This window comes from Poecilia reticulata, chromosome 2 (genome assembly GCF_904066995.2).
Source record: "Poecilia reticulata chromosome 2, P_reticulata-male-v2, whole genome shotgun sequence".
NCBI lineage: Eukaryota > Metazoa > Chordata > Actinopteri > Cyprinodontiformes > Poeciliidae > Poecilia > Poecilia reticulata.
This window is the reverse complement of record NC_088831.1, coordinates 5,305,599-5,328,976: the sequence shown is the minus strand read 5'-3', so window position 1 is coordinate 5,328,976 and position 23,378 is coordinate 5,305,599. Positions and strand designations below refer to the sequence as shown.

Here is a 23,378-nt window from a genome sequence, read left to right as displayed (position 1 = left end):
CCAACTACTTCCTGTCAACTTCTTCTTTTCGGTTCCCTCCAATAGTAATATCCGGTTGTCAATCACATGTCTCATGTGATGTGAAAAAAGTGTTTCCATTGCAGTTTTGCAAAATAAACCATTTTCAGTACAGCCAAAAAAAAAAAACACACCTCATCCTAGAGCCAAAACTTTTCAAAATGTGCAATTTCCTATTAAGCAAATTTGTCAGATTGTGATGCTATAAGGTCAATTCTAGACAGAATTAGCATTAGCATGTTAACCCCTGAAAACAAACTCTCAAAAGATTTGAAGTGAGCCATAAAACTCTGATCGGTGCATCTCTACATGATACAATATATAAGATACAAAATCTTTACCAACAAAGAGGCATGCACTGTAACACTCAAGGCTTTGTCTTGCACTTTAAAGACAAATAGCTGGAATCGCTGAGGCGTGATTCAAATATGGGCCAATGTGCGTGCTTTAGGGGCTCACATCCATTATGACAGAGTATATTTATGATTCCCTTAGCCATGCTTTCTAAAGGTACACTTATTAAGCTTCAGATTGCATTCTGCTCATCTTCTCACATTCAGGATGTATTAATCTTCTGGGCAGATTAACATTAAAAACCTTTGGCTGCTTAATCTGTGGCAGATCATTTCAAGACGATCCTAACAAGACTTTGTGGTCATACTTACGCCATGAGGATGACGCTGAAGTCCAGCCAGTTCCATGGATCCCGCAGGAAGGTGAACTTCCCCACGCAAAAGCCCCTGGCCAGGATCTTTATTAGGGACTCGAAGGTGTAAATCCCTGTGAATGTGTACCTGGGCGGCAAGGTGAGGAGGAGAGGAAATGAAAACGCACGCAGAGAGAAAAATTGGATCTGGCTGCCACCGGCAACGAGGCAGAGAGAAGCTAAGACAAACACAGAGCAGAACTCAACCTTTGTGTTGAACACAGTGCATTGCAAAAAAATGCATCCCCCTTGTGACAATCACATATTTCAATGCCAGGTTTTGGGAGTTCCCGTCACAGACCAACACAAAGTGGTGAATAAATGTGACGTGAAAGGAAACGGATACAAGTTGTCCTAATAAAAATCTAAAAAGTACACAGTCGTGCACACATTCAATCAGCACCACATATACCTGGCAAACTATGAAGTACCATGTGTAGTTGGTCAAAAATGAATTATTTGGGTTATTTAGCCTGTCACAGATGGGAGATTGATATTTCAAAGTTGTATTTACACCATGTAATTCATTCATTCTGAGTTTCAAACTAAACATTTAATTGCCATGATAAATAATTTACAATTAGCTCCAATTTAAAAATGTAATTACAGCTAAATATTTAGCTCATGCTAAATATTTAGTTTGAACTAAATATTTAGTTCACAAGCTAAATATAATTGAAACAAAATTTTTAGTTACTTAGTGAGATAATTTTTTGATTATAATTAATATTTTGTTAGCTAATTATTTGGCTTCAAACTAAATATTTTGGCAAGTTGGATATTTTGTTAGTCTCAGTAGTTTACAAATGAAATACTTAGCTTGGTGGTGAAAGCTAATAATTTACCAACACAATTTCATTTGCAAACTCGGTATTTAGTTTACAAACTAAACAATTAGCTCGATGTGACATTTATAAATGAAAGAATAACATGTTGAAAAATGGAACCCCATTTAAAATCTCAAATTAATGCTGTTCATTTTTCGCTGCTTACAAATGAAACCCCATATAGGACAGGTCAGTTGGTGCTTAGTTTTGTGTTTTCATTGTAACAAACTGTGGGAAAGCTGAAGGAGAATGAACACCTCTCACATTATTATAAATATTAGTGGACGTCTGCGTACTTACTCTACATTCTTTGCCCACTCTGGAGGGTTACTCAGGGTCATGAAAGCACAGTTGGTCAGGATGGTGAACATGATCAACATGCTGAACATCGTAGGAGCAAAGTTAAGGTGCACAAGGAAATCGGCTGATTGAAGGAACAATAAAACCAGTCAAACAACGTCTACCCAGGCAGCATTTAAACCAACACTGCCCTCTGGTTGTATTTTAGTGATGAGTAGATCAACAAAGCATTCAGAGCCACACAGTCTTTACCAGCAGCTCCTTTAACTCCCTCTATTGTCTGATAAACCCCTTTAATCCAAATCGAGCTGCATCCACCAGAAACTCTGAAAGGATATGAGTGCACTAAAACTTTAATAGCTATCCTCCTCAGAGGGTTGAAGGGGTTTAGGATGTACAAGGCAGAAGTGGCATTGAAACGGAAGATTGCCTTCCCACGATTCAATACTATGAAGGTCTGAAAGACACAAAAAAGACCCAAAAGGGTTAAGATTGTCATAGAAAACATTGTACAGAATATGATGCACAGTGATCATAAATACAGAAACCGAACCTGGCTGCTACTGGAAACTTATCCATGAATTAAATTGTTAGAAAATAAGATAAAGAAAATGGATTATTTGTTTTTCAATTAAAGACGATGCTGATTCCAAGGTACTTACTTCCATAAAGAATATTGACACTTTATTAAGTGTTATCGTATCTACTGCTGTGCTATGCAGGAAACAAATAACTTGTTTATCTAAATGATGCTAAATTGCCCAGTTTTTATTACAATACTAAATAGTCATGCTTTAATTGAGTTTTTATCTTTACTAGAGAGAGCAAAAATGGTCACTGCAGTGTTGAGGAAGTTATCAAATATGGAGTAACTTTCCTCCTTTATTTTATGGAATGAGTGACATGATTGCCTTTTTGTGTAAGTATGTTTGGGGTTATGTACTTTGTGCATCGTAGGATGCAGGTTTTCTTCATGTAAATAAAACACTATTAAAAATGCATGTGATGTCATTCCAAGATCTGAGTCTTGACGTTAAATTAGCTTCACAGTAGGTTAAGCTAATCGTATACTGACTTCAAGAACATCGTGTTCATGTTTACGTGTGATAAATATTCTAACTCAATAAGACATTCACTACTTTATATGCTTTGATATGGGATATTAACTTAAACAATCTGAGAAGGTAATTTATTTCTGCTAATTAACTCAAGTCAAACTTGTTCTGTTTTATTACACAGTAATGGCTTTGGATTTGGTAATTTTGATGATTGTGTTTTACAGCTGATGGTTGCACAAAATCCAGTTTCTCTGGCAAATAAATACTAGAACTAAAATGTATAATTATGTTTCAATATTTCCAAGTTTCACTTTCTAAATGTAATTACTGAAATACATAAACTTTTAATAAAGGTCCACTGAAATGATATGCATATGCATGTTAAGTTGGGTTATTTTAATTTTTATTTGCCCTATGACTAAAAAGAGGTTTAGCTGGAAGCGGATATCATGTAAAAAATTTTTTGAAAGGAAATGGATGAAACATGAAACTCCTGGAAATACAGCTGTTGATTTTAATGAAGCATAAGATTATTACTTTTTAGATAAGACACTATCTTTGAGTTACAGATGAATTATTCTGGCTTTATTTTTAATAGTAACCAAAATGCTGAAAATGTTCTGTACAGAGTTCATGAAACTTTCTATGCAAATAAAAGTTTGATCACCAGAGAACAAACTTCAACCTTTCATGAAAAGCCAGAGTCTGCAGAGCTGCAATCATTCAAACTTGACTGCATGAGTCATACCTTAATCTGAAGGACAAATGAATGTTATTATGGGAATGTGTTTATGCTCCTTTGTTTCTGTCACAGAGGCCGAGTGAAACCGACCTTCTGGTTGCTGTAGAAGGGGTCCAGGTCCTCCAGAGGGGTTGACACCAGGCCTGGAGGGATGTCCCCGTAGATGAAGGGCAGGGACTTCCCCGCCTCCAGGTCGCTGTTGGGCTTGGGCCCGTTTTCGTCGTCGTCATCGCTGCGACGCTCCGCCCGGGGTCGCCGGGCCTCCTCCTCGGCGATGCGCCTCTCGATGGCGGCCAGCGACTCGGGGACGAAGGGGCGGAAGCTGTCTGGTCCGGGCGGTACAAGCAGCTGCGCCATCTTGTCATCCTGCTCCTTCAGAGGGCAGCGAGGGGCTCAGCTATGGAAGAGAGCTGCAAAGAAATAAGTGGGGGAGGGGGATCCAAAACACCGGGTGTTGTCATCACTTCTCTATTAAAAGCTCTTATTTTGACATGAGAACCTGCCATCACATCTGGGTAGATGTTAGGAGTGGGAAACAAGGACGCAGCAAGCCCGTTTCACATGCTAATGCTTCAGAGTGACTAACGCTCTGGATTACTTTTCTGTTGAACACAATAGTCTGAACATGTTGGGTTTTATAACTGATGACTGATGATGTGAGAACATGAACAGCTTCACATTTATTCAGCATCTTTTTCCAGACAGAGCTCTGAGGAGAAATAAACAGATACAGCCCCGAGGAAAAATATTTGTACCCCCCGATTGTTTCCACTCCACTTTAAACAATGAATGTTTTCCCTCCTTCACACATTTAAGTGCAACTTTATTGAAGATTCTTCAGGATGTCCAGAAAATAACAGACAACCCGAACCCTGTGTATTCTCTTGGTGACAGGGTCTTCAGTCAGAAACTTCAACAGACTTGCTGTATTACAGACTGCTACAGGAAATCGCAGCCATCAGCATTTAGAAGAACTCTAAAGAAAATGCATGAATTCATGTTAATGTTATGTTCTACATTAAGTTCAAGTTTATTTGTATATTACATGTCAGTGACCAGGCAGCTCAAGACAGTCATTAAATAGGCAATAAACATTACATTTTGTCAAATGCCATCAGATAAATCATCAATACACATCAAATATTTTAATCAGTGTTTCATTTACTATTAATTAAAGGTAACTGTAAACCAATGGGGTTTTTAGCCTTGGTTTGAAGGAACTCAGTGTTTCAGCTGTTCTGTAGTTTTCTGGAAGTTTGTTCCAGATTTGTGGTGCATCATTATAAAATGTAGCTTTCCTCTTGGATTGCTAACAGAAATGAATTTCAATTTGTGCCAAAAACAAAAATTCCAGTTTGCAGTTATAATGTGGAAACCTTCAAGGGGTATGAATAATTTTGCAAGGTCATGTAGACGATGTAAGAAGAAGGGAAACAGAGGTCACCAACGTTACATGTCGTTAACTTCTTAAAATAATCATCAGTCAATTTTTTCTTTTTGCTAAAAGTGATATTGGCAAAAAATAAAATCACTTTGGCAAAATTTCACTTCAGCCTTCATTTTAGGAAAGTAACGCTATAAGAGAAAATAGAGGTATAAATGTATTGTGAGGCAGCATTAATCTAACTAGTCTTCCCTATGTAACTCTCTATTTTGTCTTTTTATCACTGTGTTCTGCCTCTTGCTACCAGACTCAAAGGACATTTTGTCCTGCAGTAATTAACTACTAGATGGTTTCAGATTAGAACATGAATAAACTAAAACCTCATGAAAAACACTTAGAATAAACCAACGCGATGAGCTGCTGCCATTTTCTTAATCGTTAGCAGCACCAGTTCCTCCCCACTGTCAACACCCAGGCCCGGTTTGCTCCCGCAGGACAAGTGGTGAGAAGACACACAAACAAGTTCCTCAACAAAAGAGAGAGAGAAAAAAACCCTAGTGAGCCATTATCAGCAGCTGCTTGGTGCTTCCCCTTGTGTGTGCGCGGTATTATTTCTAGAAATCTTCCCATTGGCCGGAACTCAAAAGAAGTGATCCCTGTTTGATTCATCACACGCTGTCAGTCGACGGTTGTTTCTGTTTCAAAGAGACAGACAGTCGACACGAACAACCAGGTGTAGTCAGTCAGCCTGTCACGATCAGCAATAAATCGAATAATCACGTCATAAATGAAAATGGGCACAACAATTCCCAACAATCGTCAGAGATGATCCCCTTTAATATCGTTGAAAAGCCGCCATTTTGAGAAACGGCAGAAATATTTGACAACCAGTATGAAGAATTTAGTCTGCACTATCTGCCATTTGTGCCTGTTTTCCCTGTCTAAGATGAATGACTATTATTTTTTTAAACGCAACTGTGGTCACATCCTGTTAATAACAATCACAGAGACTTCGTAATGCTTTGTTTTATTTTGGATATTTAAAATGTTTTCTGGTTTCTGCTTTAGAAATTAAAGTGTTTGAGTGGGTGCACTTGCATTGTTATGTCATTGTTACTATGTTACCTAAAAATGGTCTCAAAATGACAATGTTACCGTTTATTGTAATAATTTCAAGGACAATTTTAACATCCAGCAAAGTTTGTTATCACGATAAACCTAGTAGTAACTATAGATAATGTTCAGATAGATACTAAAGATGTCTGGTAATATGTTATGAAGTGATAAAAGAAATCTATTTTTTGGGAGTATTATGATCTGTGGCGGGCTGCACAGTGGTGCAGTTGGTAGAGCTGTTGCCTTGCAGCAAGAAGGTTCTAGGTTCAATTCCCGGCCGCTGTCTTTCTGCATGGAGTTTGCATGTTCTCCCTGTGCATGCGTGGGTTTTCTCCGGGTACTCCGGTTTCCTCCCACAGTCCAAAAACATGACTGTCAGGTTAATTGGCCTCTCCAAATTGTCCCTAGGTGTGAGTGTGTGCGTGCATGGTTGTTTGTCCTGTGTGTCTCTGTGTTGCCCTGCGACAGACTGGCAACCTGTCCAGGGTGACCCCACCTCTCGCCTGGAGCGTTAGCTGGAGATGGGCACCAGCAACCCTCCCGACCCCACTAAGGAACAAAGGTGTAAAGAAAATGGATGGATGGATGGATGGATGGATGGATGGATGGATGGATGGATGGATGGATGGATGGATGGATGGATGGATGGATGGATGGATGGATGGATGGATGGATGGATGGATGGATGGATGGATGGATGGATGGATGGATGGATGGATGGATGGATGGATGGATGGATGGATGGATGGATGGATGGATGGATGGATGGATGGATGGATGGATGGATGGATGGATGGATGGATGGATGGATGGATGGATGGATGGATGGATGGATGGATGGATGATCTGGGGACCAGAAATTCACTGACTAGAAATAGATGATTTTCTGTTTTACTCAGGAAATAAGAAAAATATCTGATCTTTCTCTCTATTAGTGCAAACATCTTGCCGAATAAACACTTTAAGGTTGTGGTTGTAATAACACTCTTCTATGTGGAAGTGTTTACTAAAGGAAAACAAATCATATTTAGCCATTTTGTACATGAGTCAGGTGTTTTAAATGAAGTCATAATTGTTATGGCGATTATCTTGGTAAATATTGTGATTAACAGTTCCAATATGTGCCCGTTTTCTTCTTTATTTCTCATCGGAGCTTCATGGTTGGGACAGCATGAGGCATCTTTGTCACACTTAAATCTGCTGCAGGTTTCAAACCGCGGTCAATAAGGATCTTTGCGACAGAAGATCCATTAAACACATCTGTGTGTGTTCTAAAATCTCCCAAAGGATCTTGTGTTGTAATGTGTGGCTTGACGGCTTGTCCAGCTGTTTGTAAATACATTAGTCCTCATCTTCGCCTCCGACCCCACACCTAAGCTCAACTGTCATGGTGGCCGTCTGTACAGTCAAATTTAACATGACAGACTGACAACATGGACGGCCAGAAGATATTTCTGCTTATGGAAGGATTACATAGCTATAAACGTAAGATATGGTCTGACTCACACATACAAATACTAACTAGAGATGTGGACAATGAGCGACATACAGTCATCCATTAATTGCTATTCTTTATAGAATTAAATGATTACAACAAAAACGTTAATGCTAATTGCAGGATAATTTGTTCAAACTACTGTAAATAGAAGCAACGGTTGCTGGTATTTCTGGTGCTTTATGTTGACCTAATAAGAAAATAATAAAAATGTAAAATATGTTAAGCTTAACTGCTGGGTGTTTGTGGTTTTGTTTACTGTGGTTTTAAGAGAAATGCAGAAACCTGCTTAATAAGAATGTGACATCTTTTGTGAAAGTAATGATAGTTTAAGAATGCCTAAAAATTTAAGAGGTGACAAGAGCCCTGCTGGATCCTCTTGAAAATAATCTATTACTGTTATAAAGGTAAAACTACCTGAAAGTATGGTTGGCATGCTAAAAGGCAAGAGCATCAGGTCAGCAGAGGACTACTTCCTTTAGACAAGTTTTACTCAATAACGAGCAGAATACATGTTTAAAGTTAACTAAGAAATAATGCTAGCAAAACATCTTGTTAATAACAATCACAAACCAGACTGGGATTTAAAGGGTTAAAATTTCAGCACATTACTGATTATTTATTATGTAGGGAGAGAACGACGTTTAATAATCACATCTGGCAGATGGAAACAGTCAAAAATGGTAACTACATAGAGTCTCAGGGTAGTCTTCCTCTCTTTAATATTACGCCTCCATTATCAGTCATCATGCTCAGGCGTTCGCTATGATTTTCCATGGACAGATGGTTCGCTGTCCATGGTGCTGAAGAGGAAGGCAGCTGTCTCCAAAACAAACAAGTGGAAACCTCGATTAAAGTCGTTTATTTTTCTGCTGAAAGTTGTCTAAAGCCTGCCATAGAAATCCAGCATAGATGGGCCGACATGGACTTCTGTACGAGAAGCTGCTGCTGGCGGAAGGAAACATGTTAGGTACGTTTAATTGGCTGAATTTCAGAGAAAGTGACCTTAGAGCAACTCTGACAACGTTTCCACGCGCTAGAAGCTGATACACAAGCTGGTAATCAGGCAGGAACTCCGCGCGCTGATTTCTACCAGCGTACATGTGAAGGCTGACGAGAAAGAAGAAAGTCGGACGGTACCTGAGTTGTCGCGACTTCACAATGAGCCACAGCAGCAGCAGCAGCAGCAGCAGCAGCAGCTGTCGCCATGTTGACGAAGTCTCCGTGTTCACCTCAAAAGCGTCACGTTCGCCACTAACGAGAAGCGCCCTCTGGATACTCCCCCAGCAACAACACAGTAAAAACCTCCCCAGGAGTAAACACTCATGACAATATAAAAAAAAGCCCCGTAAGCGTGGGTATTTGCACGCGCACAGGTGGGAGACTAACCGAGGTTGAGTGTTTTATTGGCTTTAGAGACGGCAGCAGCAGTAGACACCCTCCACCGCCACCTCCTTCTGGAAACCGGCTGAAGTTGGCTTCTGATTCAAACCACTGAATAAAGACCTGTTCCGCATATTTTACTGACTCCTAGCTTCCTTATTTCAGAACATAAAATACCAGAAAAATGGCTAAGTTGTTCTATGCCAGAATGTTTTATATTTGGCAATGTAAACAGTGTTGTTGAAAAGGTTTTTCCACCTGTTCAGAGTTTTTCCTATTTCCTCTTTTGTCACTTAAAAATGACAGATGTTAATATCAGAAATAGATAATGCCCAACCTTTATTTAACATAGGACAAATAATTATATTTACACGACAATTTAAAGCAAATCAGTATGACATGATTTATTTAACTGGTTATTTTCATACTGATAAATAGATTATGTCAGAAGTATGAATAAACAACATAAATGCTACCTTTAGCTAGCTAAAGGTAAAACCAATTGGAGGGATTTTGTTTTGTATTCCCTAAAGTAGGCTATGTCAATATTTGTTTTAGAAAAACATTGAGTCTTACCTGGTGGAAGTCATTCGGATATTTTTTTAATGCAAAGGATTTCTAAAATTATTGCACAATGTTAGCTTCTCTTCAGCAGAGCATGTTTTCAGTTACTGGTTACAAAATAAAAATATTATTTCTGTTTTTGCTAAAACCTAGCCTGAGAAAAATAAAATTAACGACTTCTAGCAGTAATATTATAGCTTTTTGGGGTTTCCTGTCAAGCTGTTAAGCATGGTAGTGGTAGCGTTTGTGCCTGGAAACCAATCAATGTTAATGAGCTCTAGCAATATTGCCAAAAAGAGAAGTTGTTATCCAGCCAGAATCATGTCTATTTGCTTCCAGTTATGAAAGTGAGTGAAATAACCCTTTAGAGAAGTTTCGAATCGCAAGCCAACTTCACCGTCCTCTAATGAACCGATCTGTAAAGTGCAAAAGGGCATTATTGCCAAGCAGACAGAGGACGACTTTATTTTTGATAGTCTTAACTTTATGTTACCTTATGTGTTATTGAAGAGTTTAAAGATGGCTACTCTCAAGAATGACGAACAAGGGAAAAACGACTGGTTTATAAATGAGTAAACTATACATGTGAAAGGTGATGTAAAAGTGACAGTTGAACAAATGGTTCTGAATGAGTCTGGGCGTGTCCTTCCCAGATGTGTGTGCACAGTTGTCATTTCCTTACATACATACACACACGCACACTGATTTTCCAAAAATAGATGGAGGAGGTTTTTTTCTCCCCCTGTCACCTCAGTCACACGTAGGTCTTGCCTACCTGGTCGAAACCTGGATGAATGTTGTCCGTTTCTGCGTCACATACCCTCGGGAATAATTTCGACAACAACAAAAAAAAAAAAGAAATCTCGAAAACATTATTTACCAGCACGCGCACGTCGTGAAAGATTCTAGTTTTTTTTCTCACACAGGTTTGTTTGTCACGACGAGAAGATAATTTGATTCGTAACAGGGATAGATTTCCTCTTTAATGATTGGCTGGATTTAAATTAAGGAAAATATACATTAACCTTTGTTTTACATTTTAAACCTCATCACTGAAGTAGAAAAAAAAATAATTATGCATAGGAACAATGCTGAATATGCCTGGCACGCGCGCAATTAGCGGAGGGATATCATAGAAAAAGATAAAAACACCACCGAAGCATTGACGTTACGTGGATTAATTTATCACAAAAAACGCTTAAAATGACGTCACACAAAATTGGCAATTAAAATGGGAGAGAAACCACATATTACTGAGTCCCAATAAACTGTCAGGCTACATATTTTTTATGTTCAGTAAAATATATGTGAATACTTACCACCATTACGGTGCCCAGCAGGTGGGGACCCTGAAGGTAGATCCCATATCCAAAAGAATAATCCTACAGTGATTAAATGGGTGGTCAGTCAATGCGAGATTTATAGGCTTTCCCCCTTCTTTTGTGAAATCCCGTTAGGCGAACGGTTAATCATCTAATAAGCGACTCTTTGATGTTTTTTTTCTCCCCTCCTTTTTTTATCCGCCCTTGCTTGCCGTGGAGAAATCATTCCGCGCTTCCGGTTGGTTAGGCACGGCACGGCGGTCTGAGTGAGTGTCGTTAGCACGGGGACCGTCACAAGATGGCCCGTACGTGCAGCACTTCTAGAACATTTCCAAACCACGGTTCGAGATGCGAGCAACCTGTTGTTCGTCACCAAAAGCACCAATTAATTTCTCAATATTTTAGTTAAAGTTCAGGTGATATATTTTATAGGTCGATTATTATTATTATTATTATTATTATTATTATTATTATTATTATTATTATTATTATTATTATTATAAAGTTTACTGTTGTTTTATTATTATTTACTTTATTGTTATTATATTATTAATTATTATATTATTTTTTGCAATTATAATAATAACAATGTAAGTATTATTATTATTTGTTATGTTTTGTTAAACATTTTTTATTTTGCTTTCTTTTCACTCATAGTCCATATATAAAAACAACATATGAATTATGACGTATCAATGCTGGGGGTTTTTTCTGATCACCATAATTCACAAAGGCTAAATAACGTTCTCGAAACTTGTTTAGGTTTTCAGACACGTGCAACCTCACGTGGCGACCACCTTAGTGTCCACAGACCACTTGTTCAACGAACGAGGCGTTTCACTCTGTCCATCTTTTCTGGAGAAACACTGCCACCTGGCGGAAAATTTGTGGAATTACATAACCTATGTTACATAAGGAATATGAGAAGTTTATTCAATGTTGTAGCGGAAAGGAAAAATGGCCTTTGTAAAGGAAGTTATATCGTTAGAAAACAATGACGTGAACAAATATAAATACAATTATGTATCTGGAAAACAGATTTTGTTTTATGTATTAACACACATATTGGAAGAGTTTCAAATCAGTCTGAAACTGACAAACACGATTCTCTACATATTTTATATTAGTCAATGCCTTAAAAAGCAACGTCACTCTACAGTCTACCAGCTATTTTCAAATTATCTAAAGTCCTTTAGTCCCTACTATACACAGTTTAAGAAGTATTTATGCGTTTGTCTGGTCCAGAAAGGTTTTAATTAAAACAGTGCCAAGTGGGAAGACATCAGCATGACCTTTGAGAAGAAATTGTTGTTGGATAAAAGACGAATTCCAAACAAATTGAAGTCCACTATTCTAGACTGAGAAAGACTGTAAGAGTAGAAAAAACATGTCTAGACAGACACTCCAAGAGCGTACAGCATTGTTTCTGAAGCAATTGTTTCTGCCTATATTGAGAAGTCATTAAGGCCACTTGAAATATGAGAAATCCAATACTCCACGCTGTGCTCAAAGACATAATAAAAAGATCTATCTTTTAAAAAAAAACTGAAAACAGAATGCAGAAGTGTGAAAAAGTAGCTTCACGTTTGCTGTATTATGATAGGTACTGTGGAAACTTCTTAAAAACTTTGTATGTAAAGTTAAAATTAAAACCACAAATTTTTATTTCCTCCCAATACTGAAGTACAGTTACAGTGAATGTTTTTCAGAATTTGGCAGCAGGTCTTAGGTTTGCAAAGTTACATCTGGCATCTCCATTGCACGCTTGGATTGAGAAAAGCATCGCCATCTTTGCACATAACTGTACAGCTGTGGTTACGCATAAAGCATTGTGCCTACAATAATAATAATAATAATATTAAAAAAAAAACATTCAAATATTGTCAGTTGAACAAAAACTCTGTTGTAGAAACGGGAAAGCGTCATTCTCAGGGTGGACACACACCCCTGTGCTCAGTGAACCATGTCCTTTTCACATGGGTGAAAGGAGTTTCACTTCAGTATGAGAACATATGTGACACCTCATATGAACACACCCTTATAACCAGGCTTGATGAATGCATTTCAGTTAGTGTTTTGTAACCTTAGAATTTTACAGAACGTAACTCAAGATTGCTGCCATACACCAAAATGGGTACACCCGTACCCATGACTCTATAGGGTAGAGTCACTAAACTTTAAACTAACCCTAACCCTAACCCGAAGTCATTAAGATGTAAGATGGGAGAAAGTAGATATGCTCAAAGTCTACAAAACATCATATTTCTGAGGTATTACTTTGTGTTTTTCCAGCTATACAGAGAACTTTAAGCTATCAAATTATGGTATGTGCTAAATCTTTATGTTGGATGTTCGTATACACACAAAGCTACAAGGTAACATATCAAATCTACAAAGAACACATTTGTAATTCCAGTGTTCATGCTCCATGCCCAACTGAGCTAAGTCACTTAGAAATATACTGTCAGATATATGCAGGGTTGTAAAATTAGTCAATGCAAACATCCTCTAAAACCCCCACCAAAACATTATGTCATGTTTTCCTTGATCGTCGTATTTCACAGCTCTTTGTGAATTTGCAGTCTGTTTAATTAGCAGCAGAGGGAGAAATGTTGAAGCCTTGTTCAAACTCTGGCTAAAGGTGGCTTGTTCTTCACATGCCTTCATCCCCGTTGCCTGCTGCTTTATGTGCGTGAACATTTGAGATGCTTAAATTGGAGTAAATGTGAAAAAACACAAATGTTTAGGAAATCCTAATGTGTACATCACTAAAAAAAACTTTGTTTTACAACCTAATAGAGAAAAGCTTGATTGCGGAGGAATGCTGCACTGCAGCGAAATGCAGAAATATTAAGCCGCCTTGGGCCTTTTTAATATCTTATGTTTATTTGGGAGGATTTGAGAAAAAAGGGATGAATAAAGCTGCATTCCACCATTTTCTGACGCGTGTCTGTGTGCTTTATCTATTTGCTGCGGAGTCGTTCCTTCCAAGAAACAACAGATTCAGCCGTGACACATGGAAGCAGCCTGGGTGGTGACGAAACAGGCTCTCTGATTATTTCACAGTCATCAAAGAAAGCTCGTTATACCAGACAGTCACACAGTGATCTGTTTACCGCAGCCAGCCCCCGTAGAAACCCACCGAGTCCCCAGTGACAGACTTCATCATGAGATTACGAGATTACAGCAGGTGTGGACATGTGTTTCCCGGACTTGATTTGATTAAAACAGCTACTTAGACACTCACATGTTCTCAGATGAAGACCACTTTGTGTTTATGTCCCACAGCTGTGTGACTCTCTTTTATTTATTTTTTCCTACTCAACCAGACTGCGCTCGATTTCCTTGAACATTTTCATTATCATTATGTCCCTAAGCTTACCTTAAACATTTCCCTTCACTGCTGATTAGCTACTGTTCTCCTGTGGTCCCCACATCATGATGTTACCACCACCTGATTTGTTACATTTTTCAAATTTATTTATTTCTTCTTTTTTTTTTTTCATTCAATTGCATTTTTATGAGTATAACAGAGCTTTGCTTTATAGGGTCACCAGGAGCAGATGCATCTCACTCTCCACTAATCAGGTATGCATCACACACACAAACACAGACATGCAAAGTGCTGTCATGTGACTGGGCAGGGCCTCATAGGTGTGGTGGCCTTAGACTGCTAAACGGGGATTAGAAGGGAATAGAAATTTCTCCGTCTCCCTGGACCAACTCTTTCTATCACTTCACAGAGCAGAAGAGACAGCTGAAGGAGAATGAGACCAATCGGCGGACACGGGTTAGTGAACAGCGTACAGATGGATTTATTAGGAGAGTTTCTGAATGTGACAGCATGTCGTCCTACAGCTCTAATCCCTCTGCTTTAAGGAACACAGTAAGCTTATTTAGAAGCTAGCATTACAGGGAAGCTAGCCATGTTTACAAGAGTTTAGCTGATGGTGTTGGTATTATCAAATATTTTACTTCTTAAATTAGTACCCTCTTTTACATATGTAAAAACAGCACTTTTCTGTTTAATCCTTTATCTATCCATATTCGTATCATTTAAACTTTTTAATATATTTTTTTTATATTACAACTTCAGTCTTGAGTATTTTTAATGACTGACCAAGAGCGCAATTGCGAACCTTTTGGTCTTTGTGCAAAACTAACAGATCATCACAAAGGTGGAGCATGGTGGTGGTAGGATTATGCTGTGGGGATGCTTTTCCTCATTATCCATAAGGAAGTTGGTCAGAGTTGTGAACCATGCAATTCAGAATTTTGTATGTGAAAATCTAATTTAAAAACTACTTATTTTCTTTTTTCACAATTAAGTGCTATTTTGTGTTGGTCTGTCAAAAAAAAAAAATCCTCTCTATAAATTGATGTTTGTGGTTGTCATGCAAAATGTCGCTGACAAAATTAGAAGATGTCTTGATAATATCTAAAGGAGAAAGCAAGTCACCGCTCCACAGATTCAGAAATTGATAGATTTCTAAGGGAGGGGCTAAGAGGAAGTACGCCATTCCTGTAAGGACCGCACCTGATACAAGCTACATTATAAATTAAATAGATGCTCTTTGTAATATCGGCTATGTAGACAACAAAAGCAGCTGTAGGTAAAAATAAGCGGTGGTGGGTAGTCGTGTGTGCGCGCGTACCACCGAGCTAGGATAAAAATGGGGCGGGTATGAAGCAGGCGCGTGCTGACGGGTTGACACACAGCTGTTTAGCTGGCACGCGCCACTGAACTGATGTAAATCTTGGAAAACCCAGTGAGACGGGCTGTTGGGTTTAACCGAACTGGTTGACGAGGCCGAACTGCACCAAACTGAGTTTAAGCTGAGCACAGAGAGCTATTAAAAAACGACTGGCAAGGACGAAGAGTGACAAGTAAAACTTACCGAGGCAGCCGACGGTAAGTTGCTCCGTCATTCCCTGGGAAACGCTTGAGTTAGCAGCTGTGGTTTCAACTGAAGTCTACCTTTGCTTCTTTAACTTTTGAGGAACTTTACAAGGCTGAAGTAGAAAAGTGACATATTTTCAGCATTTTATTTTGACTTGAATTTGATAAGCGAAGTAAAGGAGTTGCTTTGTTGTACTTTAAACAGCTGCGTTGCTACATTTTAAGTGAAGACAGAGCCGATCCAAGATTTTATGGGGTCCTATGCTTGAGTTGTGTCTTGGGCCAAAGGTGCCACACTACACTGTATAAATAATTAGCTTTTATTATTGAAATAAAATTATAAATACATAAATATTAAACATGTCTAAGTTTCTTAAATATATAAATAATTTTGGGACTCATTCTTGAAACACATTTTATGTAAAAAAAAATAATTTAATATATCTCAGTTTTTTAAATTGCTTTACATTTTATGTACTATAGTCTATCTTGAAATAATTTAATCTGCCACCTTAGTTTGTCAAGTGGACATCTGAATCAGTAGATCAGTTTAACTGCAGACCTGCAACATGAAATAAACATGCTGCAACTCTTGAGTATGAAATATTCAAAGTAAATACATGAAATATGTTTTGAAATATTTCCCACAATGAAATATTTTCCCATATTTTATTGACTTCACACCCTTCCCTCTAAAAAAAGATCTATTTTAATCAATTTCTATGTTTTGTTAAATCTTATGAACTTTTATTTTTTTCCCCAAATTTCCTAAACGTATTTTCTACCAAATTTTAGTTTTAAAATTTATACCCATTTTAGTCATATCTAATCACATTAGTAATGTATAAAACAAATTACGCTCAGTCAACTTTAAACATCAATCCATTCATTTTCTTACACCCTTGTCCCCTAATGGGGTCGGGAGGGATGCTGGTGCCCATCTCCAGCTGGCGTGCCGGGCGAGGGGCGGGGTCACCCTGGACAGGTCGCCAGTCTGTCGCAGGGCAACACAGAGACACACAGGACACACAACCATGCACACACACACTCACTCACACCTAGGGACAATTTGGAGAGGCCAATTAACCAGTGTAGTCATGTTTTTGGACTGTGGGGGGAGGCTGGGGTACCTTGCCTCCTCCCACGCATGCACAGGCAGAACATGCAAACTCCATGCAGAAAAACCAGGGCTGGGAATTGAACCCAGAACCTTCTTGCTGCAAGGCAACAGCGCTACCAACTGCGCCACTGTGCAGCCCCAACTTTAAACATTTATTTTAAAATAAGAAAAGCTGCTCCTCATATTTCATGCAACAGTAATGAAGGTATTTTTGTAAAATAAAATCCCTTGAGGCAGAAACTGTATTTTCCATGATGCATTTTGCTATATATTAAAGTTCTTGAAATCCTTTTGCAAATCTTACATTCTGTGTACGAACTGCTTTTTATTAGGTGCAAAATCTGTGTTTCAGGAGATTAACCTGATACTGGATGCAGTCTCCGATTCCCAGTGGACCCTGAGTGCTCTGACTGTCCCCTGAGATGGATGAAATAAATTCGCTCGAAAGGGAATACTCGCTGTGCGTCGTTCTCCCAGCGGGGATTGAAAAGAACATTACAGTGCATGGAAGGTGAGCTTTTTTTTTTATCGCTTTTTTAAATTTTTTTAACAAACTGCGTCTGCTGGAATCTGTAAAACCTTTATGTGCAACAACACATATCACAACTAGAGTGAGAACACCTAATGAAACTTTTTTTTTTCTCTCTCTTCAGTAAACCAGTGATGGACTTACTGGTGACACTGTGTGCAAATTACCATCTCAATCCTTCTGATTACACTGTTGAGTTCCTGTCACCTAACAAGAACAACATCAGCTTCAAGCCAAACTCTCCTATCGGTTTGTTAGAAGCGGAGAAGATTTTGTTGAAGCCTAAAGGGACTGAAGAAAAAGCAAAGAAGCCGTACATGCCCGAAGTAGGAATTATTAAAAACAAGGCGGGGGAGGGTTAGAAGCAAAATGTATTTTTTAAATGTATTTATTTTTTTACATTTCAGGCAACCGTACGTTTACTGATCAACTACAATAAGTCCCACAAGACAGTGTTGCGGGTGAATCCCACGCTGCCGCTCGAGACGGTTCTGCCGGCAGTGTGCGACAAGTGTGAGTTTAACGTGGAGACGACCATCTTACTGAGAGACCTGCAGTCCAAAGAGCCGCTGGATTTGACCAAGACCTTGAATGACCACGTATTGAGGGAGGTGTTCGCTAAAGACACAGCAGCTCAGGACTCTGCAGACTGCCAAAACAAGTCAGCTGGAGGAGGCATGTTGAATACCAGACACACAGACACCCTCTTTTGGCTTTTATTTTAAGATATAAGGTGTGTATCGTCTTGTACTTCTCCATGTATGGGAAAAAAATAAATTTTTCTGTAATGGTGAGTGGTTTCTCCACCATTAGCGCATTCATGAGATTGATTGACAGCGCCAAGATCCTCCTCCTAGCTCTGATTGATTGTTTTTTTTGTCGGGACCACTGCATTTCTTCAGAGTAGCACAGGGAGGAGGCGTAAAAGCTCCATATTTTCACAGATTTTCTGCCTCATATGAAACTGTCACAACATGGTGTTAGTTTTAACAAATGTTTTGTTTACCAACTTGTACTATAGGTTGACTTATGGAAACTAGAATCTGCGAGAAAAATGAGAAGTAGCTGGGAGTTTCTGAATGAAAAGCATATTTTTCTATTTCGTAGAAAAATAAAACCTGAAAAGATTTTCCTGTTTTCTTGTTTTAACAGCTGTCACACCAACAGAGGTCATCTCACCAACTCCGTCACAAGGTAGCACACACACGGATGCATGTCATGATTTAAAATTAATTATTTAGTGTGTAACATGCCAGCTTTTTCTCTACTAATGTTGGTATTTCTTAGACTTGCAAAGGAAGGAAAGAAAACAAAGGAAAAGAAGCTTCTTTAGCTTTTTCAGAAGACGGAAGAAGAAAAACGAAACGGTATGCTTTCCGCATTTGCTGGAACTTGATTGAGAATGTTTTATTTTTACAAGCTTATGTTTTACTGTTTGGTAGAACGGGTCGGTGAGTGCTCCTACGTCTCCCGGCCTGGGGAAGCAAGTGAGAGTCCGTGGGAATTCGGAGAGCGTTTCGTCAACCAAGACCCTGCCGGCAGACACGCCCAAAAAGCGCCCAGCGCCGCAGCCCCCTGTTGCCATGTCCCACAGCGTCCCTAGCAACCTGAGCACCTGCTGTATCCAAGGAACGCAGGTATACCAGGAAATATGCGTTCTCTTCCTGTCGTTTTAACAACTCCAAAACATTTTTATTGTACCTTGAAATGAATTCAGGCAAACAAAAATACATTGTGCAAAAAATGTGTCTTCCATAGTCATCTGGAGAATCTACTTTAAGGAGTACGAAGAGGAGGGCTCCACAGCCTCCTTGTGCAAATACACAATATGAGCGGAGAGAGGAAACTGATGTGGGAGGTAAGATTGTCCAGTTGTCTTTATTTTGCCCCTTGGTGTTTATCAATAAATACCGCTTTTATAGTATTTAAAAAGAAATTCTCTGAATTACCGATTTTCCCCCCAAATCCTCACAGCGTCACTCAATGCCAAAAGAGGTCACATTAAATCAAGATTAAAATGTCACTGCAAATGGCATCAAATGGAAGATTTAGCAGCTAAATCCGTAGCTTTTTATCAGTCCCGAAACAGTTTAACCCCCGTTTAGGGCAATTAAAGTGACCCTTGTTCATAAAGCGTATTGGTTCCTGCCTGTTTGGAGATAAATCCCTCTATTGTCCACGCTTTCATTCCCTCTGTATTAATCTGCCTGCTGTTTCCCTACTGCTTCCCCTCTGGCTGCATTGCTCCCTCTTATTGATTCGCTTTTTGACACAGGAGGTTGTAGTTTACACGAGAAACATTTGATCGTGCCATTTTTTCTGAGTGCTCCAATTAACGACCTAATTGCTTGCAGCTCCAGCTTTGTTTGTGTGTTGAACCAACGTATCGCTTTGCTGAGCTGGTGTTGATGTAAGTCTGAAAAAAGCGACTCCCAGCCAAGACTTAACGGTCAGCAAACATCCTCCTTGCACAGTGGAGGCCTCCCGTAATCTATAACTCCCTCTCTGTTGATGGATTTGCTGGTCATTTGCTGCTGTTTGTTGGAGGTTTGTGAGCGTCTTTGTGGAAACCTTTTAGACTGAAGCTGAGCTCTTTCTCCTTCCTGCTGCAGACTCTGTTCCCTGAAGGGAGTGATTGAGGGATCTGCTCTTCCTCTTCTCCTTCCACCACCCCCCTCTTCCTCTCTCCGTCTACTTCCTGCATTGGCTTCTTCCTTCTTCCCATCCGTCTGGCTTTCATGGACATTGCCTTTACATCATAAATCTGTTTTCAACCTTTTTGTCCTGATCATATGTGATCTTTTTTTTAACTTCAGTTTCATTACGGGTGGGATTTTACAAACACATCATAGTGCCTCTTAATCAACAAATTTGACAAACTATGGGAGCATTATTATTTCAAAATGATAAATGTTCAGTTTTATTCTATTTCTTGATATAGTACACATTTACTTCTGTCAACTTATAAGTCGTTTTTATGTTCTGTTCTTGATTAAATGTGTTTTTTTGCAGTTTGTTTTTTTTATTAAATTTTTTGCTTTCAAAATAAAAGTAAACAGAATTTCAGTACTTGAGATAACACGAATGCCTTTGTTTTTAATTTTTCACAAGCTGTCGAATCGGCAAGCATTTCTCCTCCGCTGCATTTTTTTTAGATTCAATTTTGAAATGAATTGCTAAAATAATAATTTATTGTGGCAGCAAGCAAAACTAAAAAAAAATAATTAGGCATGGAAGTTCAGTGTTTTTACAATAGATCAACACAAAGTTGTGCATAATTGTTTTTTTTTTCCTTAAGATTTTCTTTCAATAATGTATACTTTTTTCTTGCTACTTTTTCATAAATGCCAAAAAGTCTAAAAGACACACTGGACTCCTTTTAGGTCATAAAAAAATCCAAGATGTGAAGGCAGTAAAAAAAAAGATAATGCTATCTGCACCACAAGTATTTGAATCATAAGTGCTTCACGGAAACAATTTCACCCAAATTGGCAAAAAAAAAAATTTCTTCCAATTTTATTGTTTCCCTTTTTGAGAAGAGCTCATATTTCAATAAAATTCTTCAGATAAGTGTTTTCTATTTTTAACCTGTAAACAACTTGAAAAGAGCTTACTGAGAACCTTCTAAGGCAATACAAAGACAATTATTTTTCACTGCTTTTCCACTTTAGAATAGAGGAAAGTGTTCTTTCTTTCTTTTCTTTTTATAAATTGTCGATTTCTTTCCAAAGAGTCCCTGAAGACTCTGGAAGAGCTGAGAGAGACTGATGATTCCTTGTCCACTTCAAACCCGTCACTGACTCGTCTTCATGAAGCGCCCGACTCGTATCGCCCTTCGTTTCGAGGGAGAGACATATCCGACGCCCGCTCGGCTCTCGCAAAAGTCCTCACATCCTCGGTCTCCAAAGGGACGCTGGTGAGGCGTTTGAGAAACTCCGCCGCCTTCCCAAACTTTAATGTGACGTCCTGCGTGTCTACAACTTCAAAGTGTCTGGATGACGGAGAACCCGGTGCAGAGCGCGAGTCTGTTTTCAGATCTAACCTCCCGACTGAGAGCGAGTGGACGGAGCCAGAACAGAGGACTGGATGGACTACCTTTAAAGTCGTGCCCCTAAAGAAACCGGCTTCCTCTGATCAAGAGATGATGCACGACACTCAGGACCACTCTGAATTACCTTTAATTGATGACAAAGAAACAACCGAGAATCGGAAGGAAGAGGAAGAACCAGAAGTTACACCTGCACCAGTAGATGGTTGTGATGGTGAAACGGCCAATGATAACTCAGAAAATCAGAGCGAGTTTGGTCTGAGTCCTAATGCAGACATGGTTCCATGTAGTTCATGCACTGATGAAAAGGTTGAAGAGGATGTTTCACATGGAGAAGATGAGGAAGCTGCCTTTCCTCCCCCTCCTCCACCTGTTGTTTTCACAGAGGACATGGAAACTGTGGAGAAAGAAGATTCTCAAGCTAGTGCCATCTTGAATGGGCACACAAATGCATTTAGCATAGCTCACAACAACGCTTCCTCTGCCGTATCTGACCAGACGACTGTAACGCCGTCCAGATTTGCCCAGGCAGTAGCCCTGGCCGTGCAGAGGGCCCGCCTGCAGAGACTGGACCTGGGTGTGGGCTCAGGCCCTCAAGCCTCCGGCGGTCCAAACGGCACCCTTCCATCACATTCCAGGTCTTCGTATCAGTATGGTAAGTTCCTACCTTTCAGTGCCTTGCAAAAATATTAAGACCCTTTTTCAATATAAAAAAAAATTCTGTCCTTTTGTCTAGTTGGTGTCTTATAAATAAACACCGAGTACCTGTGAAATGGACATTTTTGCCCTTTGTTTTGTTCTAAATCATTCACTCAGATTGGGTGGAGATCATCTCTGGTCATCAATTGTTACAGAATCTCAATTAAATTTGGTCAAAACACAATAAAACACATTTGAAGTTTGTGTAATGTGACAAAGTGGAAATGATGACCGGTATCAATACTTTTGCAAGGCACTGCAGTATTACCTGTTGGTTAATTCTCCGCTTCTTAAACATGTTTTTTTTTTTTTTTTCTGTAGGTGCCTGACCTGCGTCTGTGTCCAGCTGCATACGAGGTTCAGCTTTCAACACGAACTAAAGACACCGGGCTTGTGGTTTGACCTGACCTAGACCAGCTCATAGTTTTCCATAAGCTATACTGTTTTTTTCACTTTTTAGTTTTCATTTAATGTTTGTGTTTAAACAAAAACGCTGCTCTGGAGAATGCCAAATATACAGGTTCGAGTTGCTGATGTATGTATGCATGTGTGTATATATATATATATGCACACACGCGTGTATTCTTTTCTTTTCAGTCAACATGTGCCAAAGTGGATGTAATGCTGATTTGAGAGCTTTTTGTTGTTTATAACAAAGAATTAGTAACCTGTATTAGTACATATTTTTTGAGAAATAATTTTTTTAGGGTGGTTTGGTTTTCAGCCAGCAGGTGGCAGAAGAGTGTTGCTTGTAAAATTTAAAATCCAAACAGTATCTTTTTTTTTGTTAGTTTTTTTGTAAGATTGTCATATAATCCATTCAAGTGGATTTATCCCTGAAAATACGCCACACAATTTTATTGCAATTTTAACCAAAAATATTTGTTTGTGTTTACCGAGTAGCCATGAAAGCAACGTCCCTTTCAGGGACACGCCTAGAATAAAGAGTCCAACAAAAAGCTGCATGTATTATTGCATTTTTGATCATTCCCAGCAAACAAAATAAGGGGGGGAGGTAAAAAAAAAACAACAACTCCAACATTCTTGTTGGAAGCATCAGTTTTATGCCAAGCATTTCATCGCCCTTGTGAGTAAACTCAGTCCACTTTGCTCACATGCACTCGCTGTTGTCTTCAGCGGACCCGTACCTTGGGGCAATGCTGCGCA

General features: G+C 39.0%; 2 protein-coding genes across 9 annotated transcripts in view; one reads left to right on the top strand and one right to left on the bottom strand.

Annotated features, from left to right (window-relative positions):
* The window catches only part of LOC103474271 (sodium channel protein type 2 subunit alpha-like), a 37,345-nt gene extending 26,126 nt beyond the window's left edge, over window positions 1-11,219 (bottom strand). For 4 of the 7 annotated variants that reach the window (XM_081615697.1, XM_081615716.1, XM_081615703.1 and 1 more), the window contains exons 1-5: window positions 10,913-11,219; window positions 3,742-4,061; window positions 2,191-2,308; window positions 1,852-1,942; window positions 684-812 (exon numbers count right to left, since the gene is read on the bottom strand). In XM_081615697.1, coding sequence (XP_081471823.1) covers window positions 684-812; window positions 1,852-1,942; window positions 2,191-2,308; window positions 3,742-4,008 — 605 coding nt within the window. In that variant the 5' untranslated portion in view covers window positions 4,009-4,061; window positions 10,913-11,219. Of the gene's footprint in view, window positions 1-683; window positions 813-1,851; window positions 1,943-2,190; window positions 2,309-3,741; window positions 4,062-8,786; window positions 9,078-10,368; window positions 10,464-10,912 lie in introns of those variants that run through there. The other 3 variants (XM_081615708.1, XM_081615705.1, XM_081615728.1) reach the window with 3 other exon arrangements.
* A 3,274-nt stretch (window positions 11,220-14,493) lies between these two features.
* Window positions 14,494-23,174, top strand: LOC103476843 (uncharacterized). 2 transcript variants are annotated; one of them, XM_081615683.1, is made up of 10 exons: window positions 14,494-14,705; window positions 17,288-17,446; window positions 17,589-17,790; window positions 17,872-18,139; window positions 18,617-18,658; window positions 18,752-18,831; window positions 18,907-19,101; window positions 19,223-19,322; window positions 21,196-22,167; window positions 22,533-23,174. In XM_081615683.1, the coding sequence occupies exons 2-10, from the start codon at window positions 17,358-17,360 to the stop codon at window positions 22,538-22,540; spliced, it is 1,956 nt and encodes a 651-aa protein (XP_081471809.1). In that variant the 5' UTR covers window positions 14,494-14,705; window positions 17,288-17,357; the 3' UTR covers window positions 22,541-23,174. The 2 variants fall into 2 exon arrangements, with proteins under 2 accessions (XP_081471809.1, XP_081471804.1); XM_081615678.1 differs by lacking the exon at window positions 14,494-14,705 and adding an exon at window positions 15,416-15,827.
* The last annotated feature ends 204 nt before the right edge of the window (window positions 23,175-23,378 follow it).